The sequence below is a fragment of the Phragmites australis genome, chromosome 9 (genome assembly GCF_958298935.1).
Source record: "Phragmites australis chromosome 9, lpPhrAust1.1, whole genome shotgun sequence".
Taxonomy (NCBI): Eukaryota; Viridiplantae; Streptophyta; class Magnoliopsida; order Poales; family Poaceae; genus Phragmites; species Phragmites australis.
In genome coordinates, this window is record NC_084929.1 from 962,014 (window position 1) to 983,514 (window position 21,501).

The window sequence follows — 21,501 nt, forward strand, 5'->3', positions numbered from 1 at the left end:
ATTAGTAATGCCTAATCCTCCTTGATCACAGGGCTGGCAGAGAATATCCCATCTAGAAAGTCTGTATTTCTTTTTATGATTATCATCTTGCCAGAAGAACCTCGATCGTATATAATCGAGTCTCTTCATAACACCTCGGGGAATTTCGAAGAATGATATCATGAACACTGGGAGGCTGCTTAATACAGAGTTGATGAACACTAATCGGCCCCCTGCAGATATAAGCTTTCCTTTCCAACTACTCAATTTTTTCTCAAAGCGCTCTTCCACCCTTCTCCGATCACTATTCCATAGTTTTCGATGGCTCATGGGTATGCCTAGGTATTTGAATGGCGAAGTACCAACGTCACACCCAAATAATTGTGCATTTTGGTCTTCGCATTCTTTAGCATTGCCGTAACAGAAAAGTTCACTTTTGTGAAAGTTAATTTTCAGTCCGGAAAGTTGTTCAAAGACACAAAGAAGTAGTTACATATTCTTTGCCTGCTTCAAATTATGGTCTAAGAAGATTATGGTGTCATCTGCATATTTCAGGATTGACAGATCATCTTCCACCAAATGTGAAACAACTCTCGCAATCTGTCCATCATTCTTAGCCCTTGATATCAATATCGCTAACATATTCGCAACGATATTAAATAATATGGGTGAGAGAGGGTCCCCTTATCTAAGACGTTTTTGTGTCCGGAAATAAGGGCCGATATCATCATTGACTTTTATGCCAACATGGCCCCCAGATACAAAACCTTGAATCCACTTACACCATTGTGACGAGAATCCTTTCATTCTCAATGCCTGTTGCAAGAAGGACCAGTTAACCTTGTCATAAGCTTTCTCGAAATCAATTTTCAAGATCACCCCGTTTAGCCTTTTTCTATGCAGCTCATGTATGATATCGTGGAGAATAATAATTCCTTTCATTATATTATGACCAGGCATGAAAGCCATTTAGGTCGGACGTATCACCTTTTCAGCGACATCCCTAATTCTATTGGTTGTCACCTTGGTAAAAAGTTTGAAGCTGACATTAAGTAAGCAAATAGGGTGGTACTCCTGAATTTTGAGTGTATTGCACTTTTTAGGAATGAGTGTGATGACACCAAAGTTGAGACTAAAAATGGACAGTCTCCTTTGGTGGAAATCAAGGGAGAGACCTATGAGGTCCTTTTTAATCACTTCCCAGAAAACTTGATAAAATTTTGCTGAAAAGCCATTCGAACCGGGAGCTTTATTATGCCATCCGTTAGAGTCTTGATTACTCAAATGCAGTCTTAACCACTGAACTATAGACGCTTACATGATCGCCACAGGACATAAAGCTGTTTCAAGTATTACAGAGGGTAACCTCTATAAAATAAATACATCCTCATATGAATAGTAAATATATGAAGTAGAAATCTAGACATAGATACTTCAGAATAAAGTGGTGCAGCTACAACCTTCAGATATGAGATATGTGAACATCTATTTAAAAAAAACATAATTGATATATACTCATATAAATAGTAAATATATGAAGTAGGAATCCACACATAAATACTCCAGAATAAAGCGATGTAGCTACAAACTACAGATATGAGAAATATTAACTCTAGGCTCTACCATATTCCCCGGTATAGCATGAATAAAAGATAATATGCAATACATAGTAATTCTTGTGGCTAAGCAGATCATATTTGCAGGTACCGGTATTTATGGCTAAGGCTATTATATCGCTGCCCCGATTTTCGAAGATCACCATATAGATATTATAAGTTCAATGTATCAATTAACCTCGTCATGTGAGGTCATGCACAAACATAAAGGTCAGCTGGGATCTCAGATGGACTTAGGATTTGCAAATTTTGTGAAAGTTTAAAAATCCAAAGATCGAATTTGGAACATCCATTTAGTATGGTGAACCTTTACATATATGTTGACCATGAATTGCAAAAGGAGCAATATTTTAAATCATAGCTCGAACATTGTAAACTTACCTTGTGGGAGAACCTGATCTCACATTGTAAAGTTCTCTGAATATTTGGTAGCCTAAAAAACTGACATGCTACGCGGCATTGGTCAAATCACAGCAGAAATATATGAGGAAAATGGAAAATTTTGTCCTTTTGCAACTATAAACGGTTAAACATGCAAGGAGAATGGACAAAAGAAAAAGAATCAGAAAGTTACTCCTTTCATGTACAGAAAATAGGTAAACTCCTTTCCTGTTAGGTAGGAATTAATAGCTAAGAAAACTAAACTTCAGGCTTCAGCTGTAGGCAAAAAGCACCTAGACAGAATTACCACGAAACAAATGTAGTGCCATCAATAGCCCAACTGACATAAAACATCAATAGCCCAAATGTAATGCCTGTAAGTAACAAAGCCTAGCTTTTACTGAATAATAAAGAAGGCCCAAACAGGGCACTTATGAATAAATTAAGGAAATAGACGGTAACCACCATCCAAATGAGCTTTAGATTGAGATATCTTCATAGAGCAACCATATAATGAAGAAGTATAATGCACCTACTATTTAAAATGGAAACATCTCTATGAGGTTCTACATAGGAATATATGCAAAAGCCTAAAGCAAATTGGTGCGCAATGGAGATGCGGCATGGAGAGGATACCATTGAGTGCCTCTCTCACGATGTTTTTTACACTGCTGAGATAAGCGAAGTGGTACTAGTATTAACACTAGTATGTTTCATTCAGGCCCCAAAAGAGAGAGAAGCTGAATTAGTTGAACTAGTATGGCGATCGATGATTATTAGCTAGCTCAGGTTAATTCTGGCGTGGCACACGACGGCGGTGCTTAAGAATTCGCCGCCTCGTCTCTACTCCCGTTTCATGCTGGTTTTGGCTTTTCAGAGCCGGATTACTCGCAGGCTTTTTTGCGAGGAAAAGAACGGGAGGGAGATCAGGATTGGTTGGGGAGCTCCATCGCCTTGCTGTGCCCATCTGAAATATCTCTCTCTCTCTCTCTCTCTCTCTCTCTCTCTCTCTCTGCTGCAGGACCGTATGCGCTAGCTCGTCGTGCATGTCGAAGGAGCACAGGTGATTGCCAGTGGTTTTGATATATTCATTCATTCATAGGAGTCGTATTGTCTGTCTTCTTAGCTCACATTACTTCTTTTTTAAAAAGGTCTTCTGTAGTTAGAATAAAATTTAAGAAGAGTGCTTTGTGATTACAGCACTACGTTGACAATGGCATTGCATTGATACGAAGATCAGCTTGACATCTGGATCCGATGAGGCCTTTGGCAGCTGAGAAGCTGGGCTGTCAAGGCAGAGAGATGAGCTGGACCTTGCTGCTCTGGCCCGCCAGGAAATGCTCGTTCCATGGCCCATGACTGATCAAAGAAAATAATTACGTACTAGGTAGAACATTTTAAGATATATAATTAAGATGGGATTGTAATTATAAATGTGGGACAAGGGTTCTTGGATTATTTGTGAGTGCATGTCTGTCTTGATCAAAGAACGGCGACGGAAATAAGCATCGATCTATGCATGTCTCTCTTGATTTCCTACTGCATGCCTATGATTGGAGAGAGTTTCACATGCTTGAAATTTCTCGCACAAATTAAACTTAATTCTCACAAAGTGCGAGTATATTAACATATTGTAGATGCTTTCTACTCGTGTCAAACAACCAAAATGACAAAGTTCATATATACGACCAATGGAAATCTACTTAAATTCATCTGAAACCTACGTGCGACGAACACCGAATTACACCGATGATTGCATCGATCTCAAGTGCTAGCTTTAATTCTACGCGCATAATTGATCCCTGAGGAATTAATTATAACGAATTGACAACATAATCAAGTGCTGCTCTATGTTAGACACACATATAGAGAGAGCTATGTGTAATATCCCTATATTATAAGGTTATTTGCATATTGTCACATGTAAATTTGTATATATATTGGTAAAGGGTTTCTATGTAATACAAGTTGCTATTTTTGAAATGGTATTAGAGCTATGTTTCTATGTAATACAAGTTGCTATTTTTTATATGACTTTTGATTCCTCCATTTTATCTTCATTTCATCCTCTTGTTTCTCCTATTCATGTTGTTAATGTTGATGATACTTCTTTTTTTGTTGTTGGTCGGGGCATCCTTAGCATTTCTTCTTTTAGTGTTCCTTCTGCTGATCATGTTCCCCAACTCGTCATGCAGTTCATGTCAGCTAGTCAGCTTATTAACCATGGTTATCGTGTTATTGTATATTCTGAATCTTGTTGTGTTCAGGATCATTGCACATGTGCTCTGGTTGGTACTGGCTCCCTAGCGCCATGATTGTGAATGTCTATGGGAGCTTGGCTGGCTTCGTTTTCCTTCCGCTGCCACTGTCGGTCTCTCTGCTTCCTCGACTACTAGCTTATTCTAGCAATGATATCATCGTCTTGGTCATATTTATAGGTCGCATCTATCTTCATTAGTTCGTCATGGTCTTTTATGGTCTATCTTAAGAGACATGCCTTTAAATTGTCAGGATTGTAAGCTTGGTGAACATATTCAACTTCTTTATCCTTATAGTGAGTATGTGTATGAATGACCTTTTGATATTGCTCACTCAGATGTTTGGGGTCCGGCTCTCTTCGTTTCGAAAGGAGGTCATAGTTACTATTATCTTTGCAGATGATTTTTCTTGTCACATTTGAATTTGTTTCATGTCTTCTCGTAGTGATATGTTATCTATATATAAACGTTTTGCCACTACAATTCGCACTCAGTTTGACACTTATATTCGTGTAGACTATAAGGTGTTCTTTGCATATTGTCATATATATATATATTAGCATAGAGCTTCCAAAGAATACAAGTTGCTATTTGTAACACCCTGTACTTGCAGTATGCTTCCTTCAGCAACCAACAACAAATCACGCACGGATGATATGATTAAATATATTTTGTGTCTCTGTTTGCTGATTGAGCAAACAAAGAAAACAGCCGCAGTTCTCCACAAATATACTACTGTGCTTGGAAATAAGTATCTCACACTTGCTGGAGTTGCACTGGAATTTTGCTTCTTATTGTAGTTTATTTCCTTGATTTATTCTTAGAAAGAGGTGATTGTACACATGATAACCACCATCATATCTAAATTAAATTCCAGGCTTCAAGATTCGCTCTAGTAGCTCTCCTAGTAGGATATGACACAGAGAAGTGCATGGGGGTGCTAGACGCAATCTCTATCTGTTTCAACCACTGCGAATTAGTTTGTTTGACGAAAACTGAGCTCTGAACTCACTGTGCTTTGGCTGAGCAGGGAAGGAGAAGAGAGGTGATTAATTTCTTTGATTGATTTGCTCTCGTCCCTCTCCTCTCTCCCAGTGCTTATCTCGTCTGTCTCTCCTCCCGATTTGATTGATTTGCAATTTGGTTTGTTTGATTTGAACGTTTGAAACATGTAGAAAGTAGAAGACTGCTTGAGGTGGGAGCAACGTGAAGAAAGATGGATAAGTGTAGAGTGGTATTTTCGCATGTCAGTTAACATCTCATAGATAGAAGTGCGAGGAAGAGAGAGAGAGAGAGTAGAACTAGTGGCATAGAAGGAAAGACAACTTCTTCGGTGGCACAAATAATGGAATGACAAGTTTTTTCAGTGCCAATTAAGGATTTCTCTTTACTCTATATAATTCACAATGTCTTCATTGTATTGTATTGCTGAATACCGTCGGCGATCGAGTAGCTGCGCGCGTAGTTGGGCGAATCGTGAGTCTCACACATCAAAGATTTAATTACAAGTTGGGCACCATGCATGCATTTTCCTTTTGTTATGGTCCTAATCGCCACATAAGGTGCTCTATTATTGACACCAGATTAACATAAGCCTAGAGCAGCTATAAGTCCGGCACACTACTGCTGCAAAGTGACAACTTCTTCGGTGGCACAAATAAAGTTACCAGAATTGTTTTTTTACAGTCTACACATAGTTTTCTTTCTAGACAAACATATGTCGACTTTGTTAACAATAATCACAGTATATGCAGAGAAAATACTAGCCTTACAGAAGCAAAAGTTTTCTTAAAAACATGGGATACCTTAATTTCGACGTCAAGTATATACCACCGATTCAACTCATGTGTTATGTTGTGTCACTCACATACTAAACTGGGCAACATGACATGGAGTACCAAATGAAGAAAGCCACAGGCTCTATATTTAAATAATTACATCAATCCATTTGACCAAAGGGTTTTTATCCATAATAACATGAAACCCATGGTAAATCAGGTATCTGGCTTTGGTAATTAAGCCTCCAGATTAACTACCAAAGCAGCACAGCATCTAAAAGACACCCCAAAAACTTGCATGCATTATCCATCATCCATGCATGCATTAGGCACCTCTACCACTACAAAATGTGTATTTGTCCACAGAAAAGCAATTGAAAATGAAGATTAATAAAAAGGTTTCACCAGAAGTATCGAAGCATCATGGAGCTTGGTTTCTACTACTAGTAGCCAAGGCAGTCCACAGCCATGGTGCCGGTGTCCAGGAACTGTCCGGCGGTGGCATTGTGGCCGAACTCCGCCTCGGGGTCGCAACCGTCGTCGCACTGCGGGTGGTTGAGGTCGAGCCACAGGCCGCGCTTGACGCCGTCGTCGTGGATGTTGACGACGTCGGGCTTCTTGTCGACGACTGTCGTCGCTGGCGCTATGCCGCCATTCATGGCGCGGTGGCGCCTCATGTGGCCACCGAGGGCCTGCCCGATGGCGAACTCGAGGCCGCAGATGGAGCAGCTGTGCAGCTTGGGCTTGGCGAGCGAGAGGTCGCCGCCTTCCCCGTCCAGCCGCGGCTTCTTGTGGCTGGCGCGGTGGCCGCCCAGCGCCTGGAAGGACGGGAACGCGCGGTCGCACGTCTTGCAGACGAACACCCGCTCCGGGGCGCCACCGCGCCGGGCGACCGGCAGAGGCAGAGGCAGTGGTAGCGCCTGCTCCTGGCCGTGCGACATGAGAATCAGCACACGCGCCACCTCGCCCTCCGGGACTGCAAACCTTTTCATCAACGCTTACAATTCTTAGCTAGTTCTTACCGATCTTGGAAGCTAAGATATCAGAATGAAGAAGAAGCACATGAGAGTGCAGGTGTATATATAGGCTGGATGGATCAGAGATGCACACAGATAGGCTGCAGTTGTCTACAATTCTATAAGGTCTAAGAATTAAATTAATCACAAGTTGGCCTTCGAAGGAGACGAAGAAACGGTTGCCCTTTTGCTTACTGACACAGAGTGTGTGAGGTGATTTTTAAGATTTTTTCTTCTTCTGTTGATTCGTACGCAGTTCTGACAGCAGATAATCTGCAGTGGCGATGATTGGGCACAGCAGCAAGCGCAAACGGCGTCGAGTTCCGCCGAGTCGACGCAGTTCCTTGGCATGTGTTGGGTTTCAGTTCAAGGGGCTGTGGTATCCGGGCGGGACTGCTGACTTTTGCAGTTGATGAGATCCGCTCAACGGTTTCTCCTCTAGAAGCCAAACTAAATCCCATGTTTTTAATCTTTTGGGCAGCATACTCTGACCCAGTGAATGGATTATGAAGTATGTAGTAAAATACTGCAAAATAAATAAATAAAGTAGATCAAAGAACAAAACTCACCAAAAATTATATGCAAAACTCTCTCGAGAAAAAAACCATTATTGTTTAACTGGCAATAATAATAATAATAACTCAACCCATGAGGAAAAATGCCCCGAGGCCTTTTACTAAGACCATCTCCAACCATATTTTTTTCATTTCGTTCCCTTCTCTGTTCCCATTCCTTTTATTTTTTCATCTCCAACAGCTTCCGTTCGAGGGGGAATCACGAAGTGAAAGGAGAGAGAATCACGTCTCAAAGGGAATGACCTTGGGAATCCTTTCGTAACAAGAATCGTGAAGGAAAATCGTTGGAACACTGAAGAGAACGAAAATCCATTCACGACGAGATTTTTGTCCCCGAAGGGAAGCCGTTGGCCATGATCTAAGGTTGAGAAACCCCCTGGAAATCCCTTCGTAATGGAAACTGTGAAGAAAAATCGTTGGAACGCTGAAGAGAACGAAAATCTCGTCGTAGAAACCCCGCGAATGCGGCGCGCGACTAACACGCTCAGACCCCAATGGGAGCGCGCGCAACCAATGCCTGCAAGAGGAACTGATGTTCGACCCCCGGTAGGCGGTGTCTCAACTGGACGCACTACCGCTGTGTTATCAACGCGTTCTCTAAGGTAGTGTTTGGTTCGTGAGAGGGGGTGGGATGGAGTGAATCTACTCTGTTTTTGAGCTGTTTGGTTGGAATTCAGTGGGATGGGATGTTTCTGAATCAGATAATATTCTTCAAAGATTCGGGACGGAGTCGTTCAAAAAAAAACGAACGCAGCCATCCCACTTCGATTGTGACGCTGACAGTGAGCCCGAGCACTAAAATAGACTCGTTTCATCCTACCTACCAAACAAGCACTTGATTCCAAACTATCGCATCGCATTCCATCCCATCCCTAAATTCATGAATAAAATCATCCCATCCCACCTCACATTTCAACCAAACACTACCTAACTGGCAATAATGATTCTCTCTTCTTTGCGCTTTCTATGTTTTTTCGTTTGGTCATCTTTGTACCCTTGTGCTCCTTCTAATGATAGAATGAATAAGCAGCTCTCCCGCTAGTTCGTCAACAGGAAGGAAAAAAAAAAACAACTCTTCATTGAATTGAAGCATGGTAAACTATCAACAAGATCACTTCAACTCATATTTCAGAAAGACACAACAACGATGAGATGGTTGTTTTTCTTCTGAAGCTGCTGTTCTAAGCCACAGTTTTTTTGGCTGTGAATATACTGTGAATATTCTTGCAGACATCCTTATGCAGTTCAGTTTTCTTAAGACAAGTAGGCCAATAGGGCAACAGGGAACGAGAATTAGACGATTATTCTTGATTAATGTAATGATGGGATCATTAAGCGTCTCATGTCTTCTCCAAATGGCGCATTAATAAATAGTGTGCTGCGTCTACTCCCTTCATACAGTACCCTTTTTTTTTCACTTACTCGTAATGCTACAACTATCCAGCCGAATGGTCAGCATAAACAACAATCAGTAGTGGAATCTGAGGCTAGAATCACATGAAACCGGGTTCGCCGATGATTTGATCTTGGATTTCTTGTGCCGACGTTGCATTACTTGATTGGACTGCATCGATCAATAATTGATGCTTGATGTGAGTACAAAGGAACTTGACCTAGTTGTATATAGTTTAGTTCTGCTTGTTGCAACTTGCAACCGCGAAAAAAATAAAAATAAAGTGTGATATGGTGCTAAAGGCCATTTGCTGATGTTCGATGGATTAGGATTCAAGAGTTTATGGCGTCTCCGATTGCTCCACACAGTGGCAGTGTTTGATGAGAATCAAATGGAATCTTGCTCCTATTCACATTTCGGAAATAAGAACAAGTTATTGGGTCAAGATTCTACCAATTGTATCAAACTCTATGTCAAACTCAACCTATGCAGCAACTACTCATTGAAGACTGAATGTCTCTGGGAGACCAATATTTCTGCTATGGAGTGCGTGAGGTTTTCAGATAAGTAAGTAGTAAAGAAACGGGATTGGGTACCTGTTTGCCGCATCTCATACTTCTTATCATGTTAGCAGCACATCCAAGGAGCAAACAATTTGCAAAGGATAGTTGGCAAGATGGTCCATTCTGCAGCCTGAAGCAACATAATCCGTCACTGGTTCACGACGATACGCTCAAGTCAATACAAAAAGGAATAGTTGTTCTTTTCCCTCAAGTTGTTCTAATAAATTCAGAAAACTTCGATGTGCTCACATTGACGCGCAGCATGCTGTTCGTCTGCCCAGAGACACAAATGGGCAATTTGCAGTTTGCTGCAGACCCTATTCTTTAGCCGCTGCCGATGATGATTGGCGCTTGGAGTTATACTTGTCCCTGCAACTTCACCCCATTGGTTTGGTCATAGTCACTATGAACTTGCAACGGAAGACAAGCTAGGGACATTACACATAGGTAGCTTTTCTGCCCCTTTCAGTCTGGAGTTGCATCTTGTCTTGCGGCTGCCATTCTCCGCATAAGAGATCAAAAGGAAGTTGGCTTCATGATTCTGCAACCGCTGCATCAGAAACCCAAGATCCATGTCAAACCTATGCAAAAATTGTTTACTCTGGGGCCCCAGTGATCCAATTTGCTTGTGTTAACATACTTGCTAGTTACTTATACCTGAATTCTTGGTGCTGCAGTATCAAAGAACAAATCTGGTTCCATGCTTCCTAATGCAACTCTTTTTATCTGAGCATAACACCTATAACTTAACGGGCATTAGAAAAAACAAGGCATCCTGCATCCAACATGTCAACCGGTATCATTTCTGACAAAAAAAGAAGCCGAAAAGATAGTAACAGAAGCTTGAGCTGTTTCCGTTTGCTTCATCTCCCTTCTGAATATTTTTCTGTGTGCGTGCAGTGTGCCGAGCACTGAATGCTGAATAATCCTTTCAAGAAGCAGCACTACTCCAGCTACTGCTGATTCAAAAGGTTACTTACGTAATATGATATTCTCCGTTCCATCATGGAGTTGAAACTGCGATTTCAGGCTTCGAAAAGCCGGTATATTCCTTGGTGATTCGGGGGTAGATTAACGTCAGCCTAAGTGTTCCATGCAGTTTAAGAGCCAGCATTTGAATTTTCTGAGAGAAAAGGAGTAAGAATGACAGCTAGTCTGAATTTTAGTACTGATCGCTGATTTTCTGCAGTCCTGACAAACTAAACTGAACAAAAAGAATAAGAAAACAATGAGAGAGTAGTGTTTTGTTTAGGCACGTAAGATGCTGGTGTTGATCCAGTTTGCTCGCCATGTTCTATCCACTTCTCTTGTGGTGCGGTTCCAGGCGGATCCAAACAAAAAAAGAAGAAGTTTGAATTTAAAAATCAACCGAGAGTTGTATAATTTATGTTAGGAGGTGATAGTGCTGTGACGCTGCTACCCATCAGCAGCGTAGCTTTATCGGTTGAAGAATATCCGATCGGTACTGCATAAAAGTGTAATGGACATGAACTGATGAAGGGTTTGTTAGTAGAGAACTGACAGGAGTAAACGACTAGTAAGTGCTGATGTGGGTATCTTCCTCTTTGATCATCTTACTGAAATTTCTGTGCCTCATTTTCAGGAAATGGCATCTCTCTCTTTCTATATATCTATGATGTGCAGTGTAACAAATGTCGACATGAAAAACGACGACGGGGTAAATTGTGGCATGATTAGAATACAGTATGATGCATTGAGAGTCGTGTTAGCTTGTCATTAGAAACCTGTTTCTGTTCCATGGATGTCACAAGATGGGTGACCTAAGAAAACCTGTTTTTTGCTTTTCAGAAGGAGCTGGATGGGAGTAGCACTGCATTACTACTACTGCTGCTACTATTTTTTTTGGCTTGCGTCTGTATGCACGCACCTCGCTCGTCTCGTTTTTCTATGGTTTTGGTCACCATCTCCACGTAGGTCTCCGCTGTGATGATGCAGATTGCTGTGTTCTTGAATTGGATCTTTATGACATCATCGCACACAAACCAAGTGCTGACTGAATCAGATAGGGACAGGATTTATAGTTACTATAGTGAAGATACTAATCACAACAATTAGGATATGAATCATAATATGGGCCTATTTGCTAGATGAAAATCCTTAGGATTCAGTTCGCCCAAAAATCACAGTGTGGGCCCTTTTCAAACAGCCCTAGCTCATGAATTCATGATACATTTTCCCAACAAAGAGCTGTGATAGATGATGGTGATTCCAGCAAACTTTTTTTCCAAAAATTGGGTAACGATCTCGTGTCTGCTTTACCATGCATTCAAAATTTGATAAGGAAAGATAATAACACTTGTTTATTGTGGTTACACTGCCCGCTAAAATGTTTCACGATCAGATTGCAGCCTACTGACAAAACTTCAGTTTTCCTTCAGAGTATGGTAACTTTGCTGCTCAAATGACAACAAACAATACAATACAACGGGATAAAATCCTGAGGAATAAAACAAATGCGACAATCATTTGACCTCAGCAGCTGCCTTGTTCGGGCACTCTGACGAGAGATGGCCGGCGATGCCACACTCATAACATGTCCGCCTCTTCTTTTTCTTTGGAGGTGCAGATTTTATGCCATCGCCAGCCTTCTTCTCATCCGCAATGGCTGAAGGAATAGCATTTGAAGCATCGTCAGGTTTCTCTTCATCACAAACAACCTCAGCGGCCTTTCTGTTGGGGCAAGCTGACGAGAGATGACCAGAAACGCCACACTCGTAGCATTTCCGCCTCTTCTTCGAAGGTGCTGAATTTGATTCATCACCTATTTTATTTTCCTCATACACGACGGTAGGTGCAGCCTTTGCATCATCATCACGCTCCATGTTCGAAACAGAGTCTGCAGTCCTTTTGTTTGGGCAAGCCGATGAGAGATGGCCAGGAATCCCACATTCATAACATGTCCGCCTCTTCTTCGATGATGCTGTGGCTGAGTCAACATTAGCATTCTTTTCATCCAACAATACTTCAGAATCCTTCTTATTTGGGCAAGAAGAAGAGAGGTGCCCAGGGGTGCCACATTCATAGCATGTTCGTACTTCAGAGTCCTTATTTGGGCAAGAAGAAGAGAGGTGCCCAGGGGTGCCACATTCATAGCATGCTCGTACTTCAGAGTGCTTCTTGTTTGGGCAAAAAGAAGAGAGGTGTCCAGGGGTGCCACATTCATAGCATGTCCGGATCTTATTGTTTGAAGGATCCGAGTTTACATTATCATTGACTTTCTGGTTATCCTTTTTGGGAACAGCACATCTGATTCTGACTGGTCGCCCCTTAATCACCTTCTGGTCAAGCTTCAAAGCAACAGCAAGAGATGTGCCATCAGAAAAATCAACATGCACATAGCCTTTGAAATCACCTGTCCCCTTGTCTGTTCCAAATCGGATAGACGAAATCTTGCAATCAGAAAAGAACTTTTTTATATCATCTTCTGTTATATCCCATGGTAGGTTTCCTACATATATCCTATTGTACCCCTCTATCAACTTTGGTGCAAAATCTTCCTTCTCACGGTTGTATTTGTAAGGCTGAATTTTCAGGAAAAATCCTCCCCTGAAATGGTTAACAAGAATGTCATCACCCTGATTAAACCAAATGAGAGGGATAACATACAGGAGGATGTATACTTACATGTCTGCACCATCAAGAGCCAACGCCCTCTGTGCGGCAGCGTCAGTCTGAACAAGAACAGTTAGTCAGATTCCAATTTCGAAACAAAACAATTGCGAAATTCATGGTTTTGGCAAGCCATACGAAAAATTTATAGAGCAGCGCTCAATGCTGGCATTTCAGTTGATTTCCATGAATTATATGAAATTAAAATGGAAGCTAAGACCTTCCAGATGCAAGGCTATAGTTTCAAAGACCATACAGATAGATTGAACTAGGATTTGGAGGCTGCTTAACCTACAACTTCTACTCCAGTTCTGTTAACAAGTCAGATTGACATCTGGATATAAATAATGGAATAAGAACTTTGTACATGTAATACAGTTACAAAATGTCAAAAGTTGTATGTTATGCTTGTGAATTTGATGTCCTTAACATAACAGAAATGCTATACTAAAAGAAGCAAAACTGGCTTAGAAGCTGACCTTAAATGTGAGAATGGCAATACCCCTGAATTTCCCGCTCTCAGGAAAAGTCATGCAGTCAATCGCCGTGATACTTCCACATCCTTCAAAGAAACTCCTTATGTCATCCTCAGATGAATAGTACGGGATGCCACCAACATACACCTTCTTTATGCTTTCCTCCCTGAAAAATGGGAAGCAAAACATTAAACGACTAATGCTGACATAGGCTACCATCCTGCAAGGAGCGAAATAATGCCAACCCACACTCTATGAATTCAATGAATACACCACCAAAAGAAGTTGCATTCCGACATGTCAAACAGAAAAGGTGTTTTTTTACTTTGACCCAAATATAAAACCAAATATAAGACACAATTCTTATGTATTGCAGAATCACACTACTTCAATCAATGGAAAATCAAAACAATACAAACCCAAATACGAGTAGAACACCTGTTTTGTCCAGAACCTACATTCTTTCAACAGACTCATCGTACCAACATGATATACTACTAAGTACTTACTCTGACCTTTTCACAAAGACACCATCTTAACATAATTCCTTCTATTTTCATACCCATTCGTGTCAATCTAACAAGAATGAATATGTTCATAAGTACAAAAGCACCAGTCTATCATGCATTAACTCACATATTCTCTGTAATGACAGGATTATTGGAGCCCACTCCAGGTTTGGGCACCTCCACCTAGTGATTTTGCTCACTGAAACACGATGCAAAACATTACACAACTAATGCCTACAAATACCACACTCTACAAGCTAGGACTGCAAAATTGCTCCACCACCTACACTCTTTACAAGTACAAAAGAACCAATCTATTGTGCCCTGACTCACCTATTATCTGCAACGATGGGATTGTTGGACCCAACTGGTCCAGGTTTGGTTACTGCCACTTCGTTTGCATTTTTCTCCCTGAAACAAGAATGAAAAATATTACTTTTTCTCCCTGAAATAAGAATGAAAAATATTACACAACTAACGCTTACAAAGACCACACCATACAAGCTGCAACTGCAAAATAGCTCCGGCACACCTACACTCTTGACAAGTACAAAAACACCAATCTATTCTGACCTAGCTTTTTTTTTGTGAAGATATTCTGACCTAGCTCACCTATTCTCTGTAACGATGGCATTGTCAGACCCAGCTCCAGGTTCTGCCACTTCCTCATTGATTATATTTTGTTTCCTGAAACAAGAATGCAAAACATTACACAACTAATACAAACAAAGACCGCATCCTGCAAGCTGAAAAATAGCTCCAGCACACTCATCGGTTCCATGTAGACACCAACATAAAGCAACCAAATTCAAATTACAGTCTACATGACAGACAGGAAAAGTGAGTTCTTTTAACAAACATAGCGGTTGCTTAGAATTATATCACAGTTACATGGCTGCGCAGCTTTTCGTGCATTACAGAGTAACCCTACTTCAATCAATGGGCAAACGCAAAGCTAAGAGAGTATTAACCCCTGTATTTGTTAAACAACTCTAACTATTACGTCTATATTGTTTTGAAAGGAAAACAGTATGGGAAGCCCCCACTGTGGTATTATTATTTAAATATAGGCAAAAGGGAAAAAAGGTCAGAGAATGTACAGGGAGACCAAGAACTACGTCTATGTTGTTCTAAGCTCACACTACACAGTCTGCTATATAAATTTCTGTGATTCTTCTTTGGGCAAAAGCACTAATTTTTCAAGCTCTAACTCACCTGTTCTCTGCCACAGCCGGATGGTCGGACCCAACAGCAGAGTCGGCAACTTCCACCGTCTCTTCCTTGGCCTCCGCCTCCGCATCCCCTCCCAACTGCTGCGTCGCCGCCGCTTCCATCAACCTCCTTATCCTCCTTTTCTCCTTCTTCTCTTTCTTCCTCTCCTCCCTCCTCCGATCCACCTCCTTCCTACACTCCTCCTCCGTCTGCCGCAGTTCTTCAGGGAGCGACTTCTTGGACTTCTTGGGCCGCCTGGGGCGGGGCCGCCTGGAGGAGGCGAGCCGCTCCTTCATGGCCTGTGCCTCCGAGACATGATCTCCCGCCTCGGCGTCACCGGCGGGTACGAGGGCGTGGAGTTTCTGCTTCAGCTTCTTGCGCGCGAGCACCATGGCTGCTGCTGCTGCTCCCACCAGTGCGGCTGCGGCTGCGAGGTTTTCCTGGGAGAAGAAGAGGGCGGCGAAGGTGGCCGGCGAGAAGGGTTTTCACGGGCCATTGTGGACTTCTTTGGTCCTAAATGGGCCTGATCCCATTAAGCCCAATAGGCGGTCACTACCGATTTCTTAATTGTTATATTTCTAAATCGTAAAATTAAAAAAATAGCCGTACGTTTTAGAAAAATAGCACGTTTGGACTACTGTCGCCTGTTGAAAAATTTTGTCTCAAATTTTTGAGAGACCACAAATAGTAATTGCATCCATGAGTTCTGTGTCTGATATGCTGAGTTCGGATTTTATTTTTTACTTATAGATCTATCAGATCAGGTATCTGAACTTAGGTTTGACTCGGGTTTAAATTTTTAACCGTGGGTGCCCAATGGGTCGCTCGAAACATAATATTGTAGCCCAGTCGGCCACACTCGCCCGAGGCCAAATCGAACGAATGCATGTTCACCTCATATCACTAGTGCTAGGTCCAGTCGGATGCATGCCTCCTGTCCTCGGTTGCTGCTAGTGCCCACATCATCACGCACCGTCATCGAGTGCCTTCACCTCCCCAACGCCTGGCAGACTGCTAGCCACCATCTAACCTCCCTGCTGACCCACCTAGCCTCCCCGACCTCCGCGCGTCCTCCTTAACCTCCCCGTCGCCGCCCTGCTCGACCGCCTCGCCTCCTTACGCAACCATCTCCTCGTCGTAGCGGGACGAGCTCTGGTCAGCGAGGGTCTCCAACCCGATGGACACTCGGTGGGTGCGAATTTGAATCCCAAATTTCGTATGTTTGCTATTTCAAGCTCAGGTCAAGTTGAGATTGTCGGGTTTTAGATCGAACGTGATTTTGTTACACCTAGCCCTAACTCGATTCGTTGTCATCTTTAAGCTAGATCATAATATCCATCGCATCATATATTTTTTCAGTTTTTTTATGATTATTTCAATAATACTTTGAATTTTTAAGCGATAGAACGTAATATTTTTATTTTCAAACCTGTAGACGGTAGTATTGATCTGCGATTTTTTTTAAAAAAACTATTTTATAATTTTTCGATTTAAGAAATATAAAAATAAAAGAAATTCGGTCACTATTCAAGCCGCCGCCGGCGAGAACAAACAGAACCCTAACTGAGCCAGAGCGATCGCAAGTGGTGGCGAAATGAGCGGAGGAGTACCCGTGGCAGGAGAAGCTGGCCAAGTACAAGCGGGAGCTCGGGAAGGGGGTGTGGGGGTACTGGGAGCTCGGCGCGTGGAAGCCGCTCGGCCTCAGCGCCCGCCTCCACAAGGAGGTCCTCCTCGCCGGCGAGGACTGGATGTACGACCCGCCCCGCGGCGAGATGCGCACCAAGCGCAAGGGGCACAAGTGCGACCGCATCGCCGCCGAGAAGTAAGCGCGCATTTCCTTACCTCTTCCGTGTGGCCCGTTGGTTGTGTGATTGATGCTTAATTGCGGGGGATTTGATTCGTTTCAGGCGAGCCAATACTCTGAGCTGATGAAGAAGATGCCCCATTTGCTGCTCGACTACAAGGTTTGCCGCTTCCTCATCTTAACTATGCTCTGCTACCTGTTGTAATCTTTACATTGCGATCCAGTGTGCACACACTGCATTTGTAATCCTCGTGTATAGCCATGCCATTTGCGAGCTGATATCCGTAGTTTTGATGTATGGTTAACTGGTAGCGTTCGATCACTCAGTTTCTACTTAAATTGGTATATTTAGCATGAAGTTTTTGGTGTGCCAAAGCCTAGCAAAACAGCCTCTCAGTGTCAGATTTTTTACGCTACTGTAAGCCAATTCTTTTCGTTTTATTCTATCATGGTAGAATTAGCTGACGGAGAAGGTGTAAAGATTCATGGTTCGTATGTTCTAATATATGCCTCCTCTGTTTAAGAGACTGTTAGGTCTCATTCGTCTTAGATCAGAGCCTGTTGAACCTAATTTTGGATTCTCAAATAAGTATGGATTTGGGTGGGGATATATGTGGATCCATGCTAGTACAACTTAATTAATTAATTAGTTATTTTGACTAGATTAAAATAACTAGTTAATTAATTAAATTGTATTAGTGGATTCACGAGCTCCATGCTCATCCCTACAAATAAGCACGAGATTACAGTTTATCAAAGCAAATGTAGATACTGTTTCATATTATGTTGGTTGTCCAGTAGCCAATTTATGTTGATATTATGGGAACCTAAGCGGCTCATCTTTTGTATAATTGCAAAGTAGCCGTGTTAGGTAATCATCCGTCGGGAAGATAGTCGGGTAGCGTCCTCTGTTAGAGGAAGGATTAGAGTCTAGATTAGGGAGACAACATATTGGAAGAGACTACACAAGGGGACTAGAAACTAAGTCTATTCTTCTTGCTTACTTACAATGATGCGCGGATGCCTCTTCATATAGAGAGGGGAGATTACAATCCTAAATCAACTCTGAATCCTAACTTACCTAATTTATCTCTAATTGAATTGAAAACTAATCAAACTCTATCTCCTAATCCAAATCAAATCTAACTTCTACCAAATTTATCTCTTAATTAAATAGCAAGCCTTGATCTCCTACTCTTCTACTCTATGTACTTTATCTAATTAGGCTTTTTTCGGCTTATTAATATAACAAGGGCAGCTTTTCTGCCGGTTCATTTCTAAAAAAATGCTACTCTTTGGTAGTCAAACGATTCATGTTGTCTTTTGTCTGACCTTGTAGTTAAATATCATGTATGTTGTGTAGAGACAACACGATCGATATGGTGCACTAATCGAAAGATTGAACCACAAATCGATGTTGAATTGGTCGTTCCGTGTAGGAGAATTTCTACAAACGAAGTTCTAAAACATGATAGGAGTTGACATCTTTCATCTCAAGAAAAAGTCCCCAAGTGGTAAAACATGATAGGAGAATTTCTGAGTGCGGATGCCCACCACTGGCCTCACCACGCACTAGCTTGCAATGCTAGCTACCACTGATCAAAGCTGCTAGCCATCAAGCTCTCTCTCTCTCTATATATATAACCCTAGTGGCCAGTACGAAGCATCTGATAGTGTACACATCCAGCTAGCTAGCTAGAATCTAGATATACAGGTGGAGGTCTTGGGGGGAACGGAGGAGCCATCTGTTTCTTTCTTCTTCCTCTCGATCGATCGAGCTTTGCCTTTGTCGGTCTCTGTTTGGAGGAGGCGGTGGCGGCGGCGGCAACTAATTATTAAGGCCAAGTCGATCGGGGGTGGCAATTCCTAGGGAGGAAGAGACCGCCTCATCGGGTCTGCTGCAGCAGGAGGAGGAGATGGATCGATCGATCGCGTCAGCGACCATGTGTAGCAAGAACAAGATCAAGGTCGGTGAGCAGAGCCGTGGCAACACGACGACGAGGAGGAAGGGGCCGTGGACGGAGGAGGAAGACGCCCAGCTGGTATGGTTCGTGCGCTTGTTTGGTGAACGCCGATGGGATTTCTTAGCAAAGGTTTCAGGTTTGCGCGGTGGCGGGTGCATCCATCGCCATGCATGCACATCGATCTCATCTCTGACGACGTGCATGCATGAGGATCGGAAGGATTTGAGGACGGTCAGTGGCGTGCGGTGTTAACCACTTTCTTCTTCTCCTGTTTCTGCTTCCTCTTCTCTCTGCATGCGTGCGGCTCTGCTCCACTGCAGGTCTCAAGCGCACCGGCAAGAGCTGCCGCCTCCGCTGGGTCAATTACCTCCACCCAGGCCTCCGGCGCGGCCGCATCACCCCCGACGAGGAGCGCCTCATCCTCAGCCTCCACGCGCAGTACGGCAGCAGGTGGTCGCGCATCGCCAGGAGCCTCCCCGGTCGCACCGACAACGAGATCAAGAACTACTGGAGGATGCGCATGAGAAAGAAGGCGCACGAGGAGAGGCACAAGACAACGGCCTCCGCGTCCTCCTCGCCGTCGTCGCTGACAATGTCCGGCTCCGCCCCTCCGAACAGCGGCACCGCCACGTTCTCGTCGGCGGTGACCGAATCAGCGCTGCAAGAAAGCAGCGGCGACGACGAGGCCGAGCTCGATGAGGCGTCGACCACCGTGGCAAGCCACCAGCCCCAACAGCAGCAGCAGCAGCAGCAAGAGTGCTACTCCATGGACCAGCTGTGGAACGAGATCGTGGCCGCCGAGGCGGCGGCGAGCTACGCGGTCGACAGCTGGGGAGGCGCCGGCCATGGCGCCGCCGTCGAGAAACCGTCGATGGCGTCGCCGGTGTGGGAGTTCTGCTCGGATTATTCGCTCTGGAGGATCGACGACGAAGAGTACTACAAGATGCTCGATGCTTCATGATGCACACCAATTCATCAATCATCCTATGCCTTCAGATCAATTTGTTTAACTTATTTAATTGTCTACGAATTCAAAGGTTAGCCTTTCGTTTCATGCATCTGTTCTTAAAATTCTATATATACTAGTGCATCCTTGCATTTGTGTACTGTAATTATAACTTGATGCATACATGCTACTTTGTTAATTTGCTCATCCAAATACGCCGGTCAACCCAACCCATCAAATCAGTCAACCCATTCTTGATCGGAAAAGACCTATTCCGAGACCAAAAAAAAAAAACCCGGCGACCGAAAAAACCCTCATTTTGTGACCGGAAAACACCTATTCCGAGAACGGAAAATCTATGACGGTAAAAAGCCTATCCTGAGACCAAAAAACCATTCCAAGATCCGAAAAACTTGTCGTGACCATAAAAACAATATAGCTCATAAAAAATGATTTTACGGTTGAGGATATGGGCTTACTTGGTTTGGTGGCCAATGTGCTAAATAGTTTATTTAGTGCGCTGGACGTTTTCGCATTAATTTGTTCCATCTGCTGTCTTGTGTAGTGGTGAATCCATCACAAAATTTTAGAGCGGTTGGGACTCAACAAGCTAAATAAATAGTCGTCTAGTTCAAACTTTGAAGTAATGTTTTATACAAACATAGTGGGGAAAAAATGCAAAACATATCAAGAAAAAAAAAGCATACCACTAATTGAGCACAATATTCTTCAATCGCGACAATAGCCCTATATTCTTCAATCTTCATGACGAGAAATCTGTACACAAACACGATAAAATAGCAATATAAGATTTTCTTTCTAGTTTCACATAACGATGAATCGTAGAAGAGAAAATTAAATAGAGCGTACCAGTAACTTAGTTTGAGGTACTAACATCTGATATTTTTCATGTCTTCAAACTGTTTTATGATTTTGTCATTGCTAATGTTTCTAAATATCTCGTTCTCAGTGTAGCATAACATCAAGTTATTGAACCATTCATCACCTACTTTATTAAGCAAATCTATCTTGATAATTGACATTGTTGATAGATCCTCTCAACTAATGTCGTTGCCACAAGAAGGATCAAAGTTAGCACATTCTTTTCAATTTCAACCATCTTTTCAGCAACCTTTTCAAGATCACACCCTTCACAAAATTCTTCACTTCTCCTAATGTTTAGAATGAAGGTTTGAAGTTGTTGTCTTATCAGCAAACAATCAACTGTTGTGAAATCTTCAATATAGATCTCAGCGAGTGTAATCCACATCAAAATTAGAGAATGAGTGTCTTGAATTAAGAGAAGTCATGCATACTAATAACTCAGAACTGACTTCATTGAACCGATGATTCATCTTTGACATAATGACATCGATGACAGCAATATAAATCTCAATATTG

At 42.5% G+C, this 21,501-nt stretch overlaps 3 protein-coding genes and 1 pseudogene across 3 annotated transcripts; 2 read left to right on the top strand and 2 right to left on the bottom strand.

The window, feature by feature from the left end:
- Window positions 1-5,997: 5,997 nt before the first annotated feature.
- LOC133929710 (zinc finger protein ZAT12-like) lies at window positions 5,998-7,115 on the bottom strand. Its single transcript, XM_062376498.1, has one exon. It carries the CDS (start codon window positions 7,002-7,004, stop codon window positions 6,456-6,458), a length of 549 nt encoding a protein of 182 aa, XP_062232482.1. The 5' UTR covers window positions 7,005-7,115; the 3' UTR covers window positions 5,998-6,455.
- Window positions 7,116-11,811: 4,696 nt separating this feature from the next.
- On the bottom strand, window positions 11,812-15,845 carry LOC133928298 (phragmoplastin interacting protein 1-like). Its single transcript, XM_062374561.1, has 6 exons — window positions 15,390-15,845; window positions 14,787-14,861; window positions 14,508-14,585; window positions 13,669-13,831; window positions 13,205-13,251; window positions 11,812-13,126 (listed from the first exon to the last, which is right to left on the bottom strand). The coding sequence occupies exons 1-6, from the start codon at window positions 15,776-15,778 to the stop codon at window positions 12,043-12,045; spliced, it is 1,836 nt and encodes a 611-aa protein (XP_062230545.1). The 5' UTR covers window positions 15,779-15,845; the 3' UTR covers window positions 11,812-12,042.
- LOC133929591 (uncharacterized) lies at window positions 15,777-18,090 on the top strand (annotated as a pseudogene).
- A 61-nt stretch (window positions 18,091-18,151) lies between these two features.
- On the top strand, window positions 18,152-20,260 carry LOC133928299 (myb-related protein MYBAS2-like). The gene is given in 2 exon segments (XM_062374562.1): window positions 18,152-19,367; window positions 19,369-20,260. Coding segments are annotated over 2 exon segments (1,008 nt in total). The 5' UTR covers window positions 18,152-19,106; the 3' UTR covers window positions 20,116-20,260.
- The last annotated feature ends 1,241 nt before the right edge of the window (window positions 20,261-21,501 follow it).

Excerpts from the sequence above, each read along its gene's own strand:
- LOC133929710 (XM_062376498.1), bottom strand. The coding sequence starts at position 7,004 with ATGAAAAGGTTTGCAGTCCCGGAGGGCGAGGTGGCGCGTGTGCTGATT.
- LOC133928298 (XM_062374561.1), bottom strand. The coding sequence starts at position 15,778 with ATGGTGCTCGCGCGCAAGAAGCTGAAGCAGAAACTCCACGCCCTCGTA. Across the intron at positions 13,832-14,507 it reads CCCATCGTTGCAGATAATAG|GGAGGAAAGCATAAAGAAGG; the intron begins GTGAGTCAGGGC and ends CCCATTTTTCAG. Across the intron at positions 13,127-13,204 it reads GCTCTTGATGGTGCAGACAT|GGGAGGATTTTTCCTGAAAA; the intron begins GTAAGTATACAT and ends TAACCATTTCAG.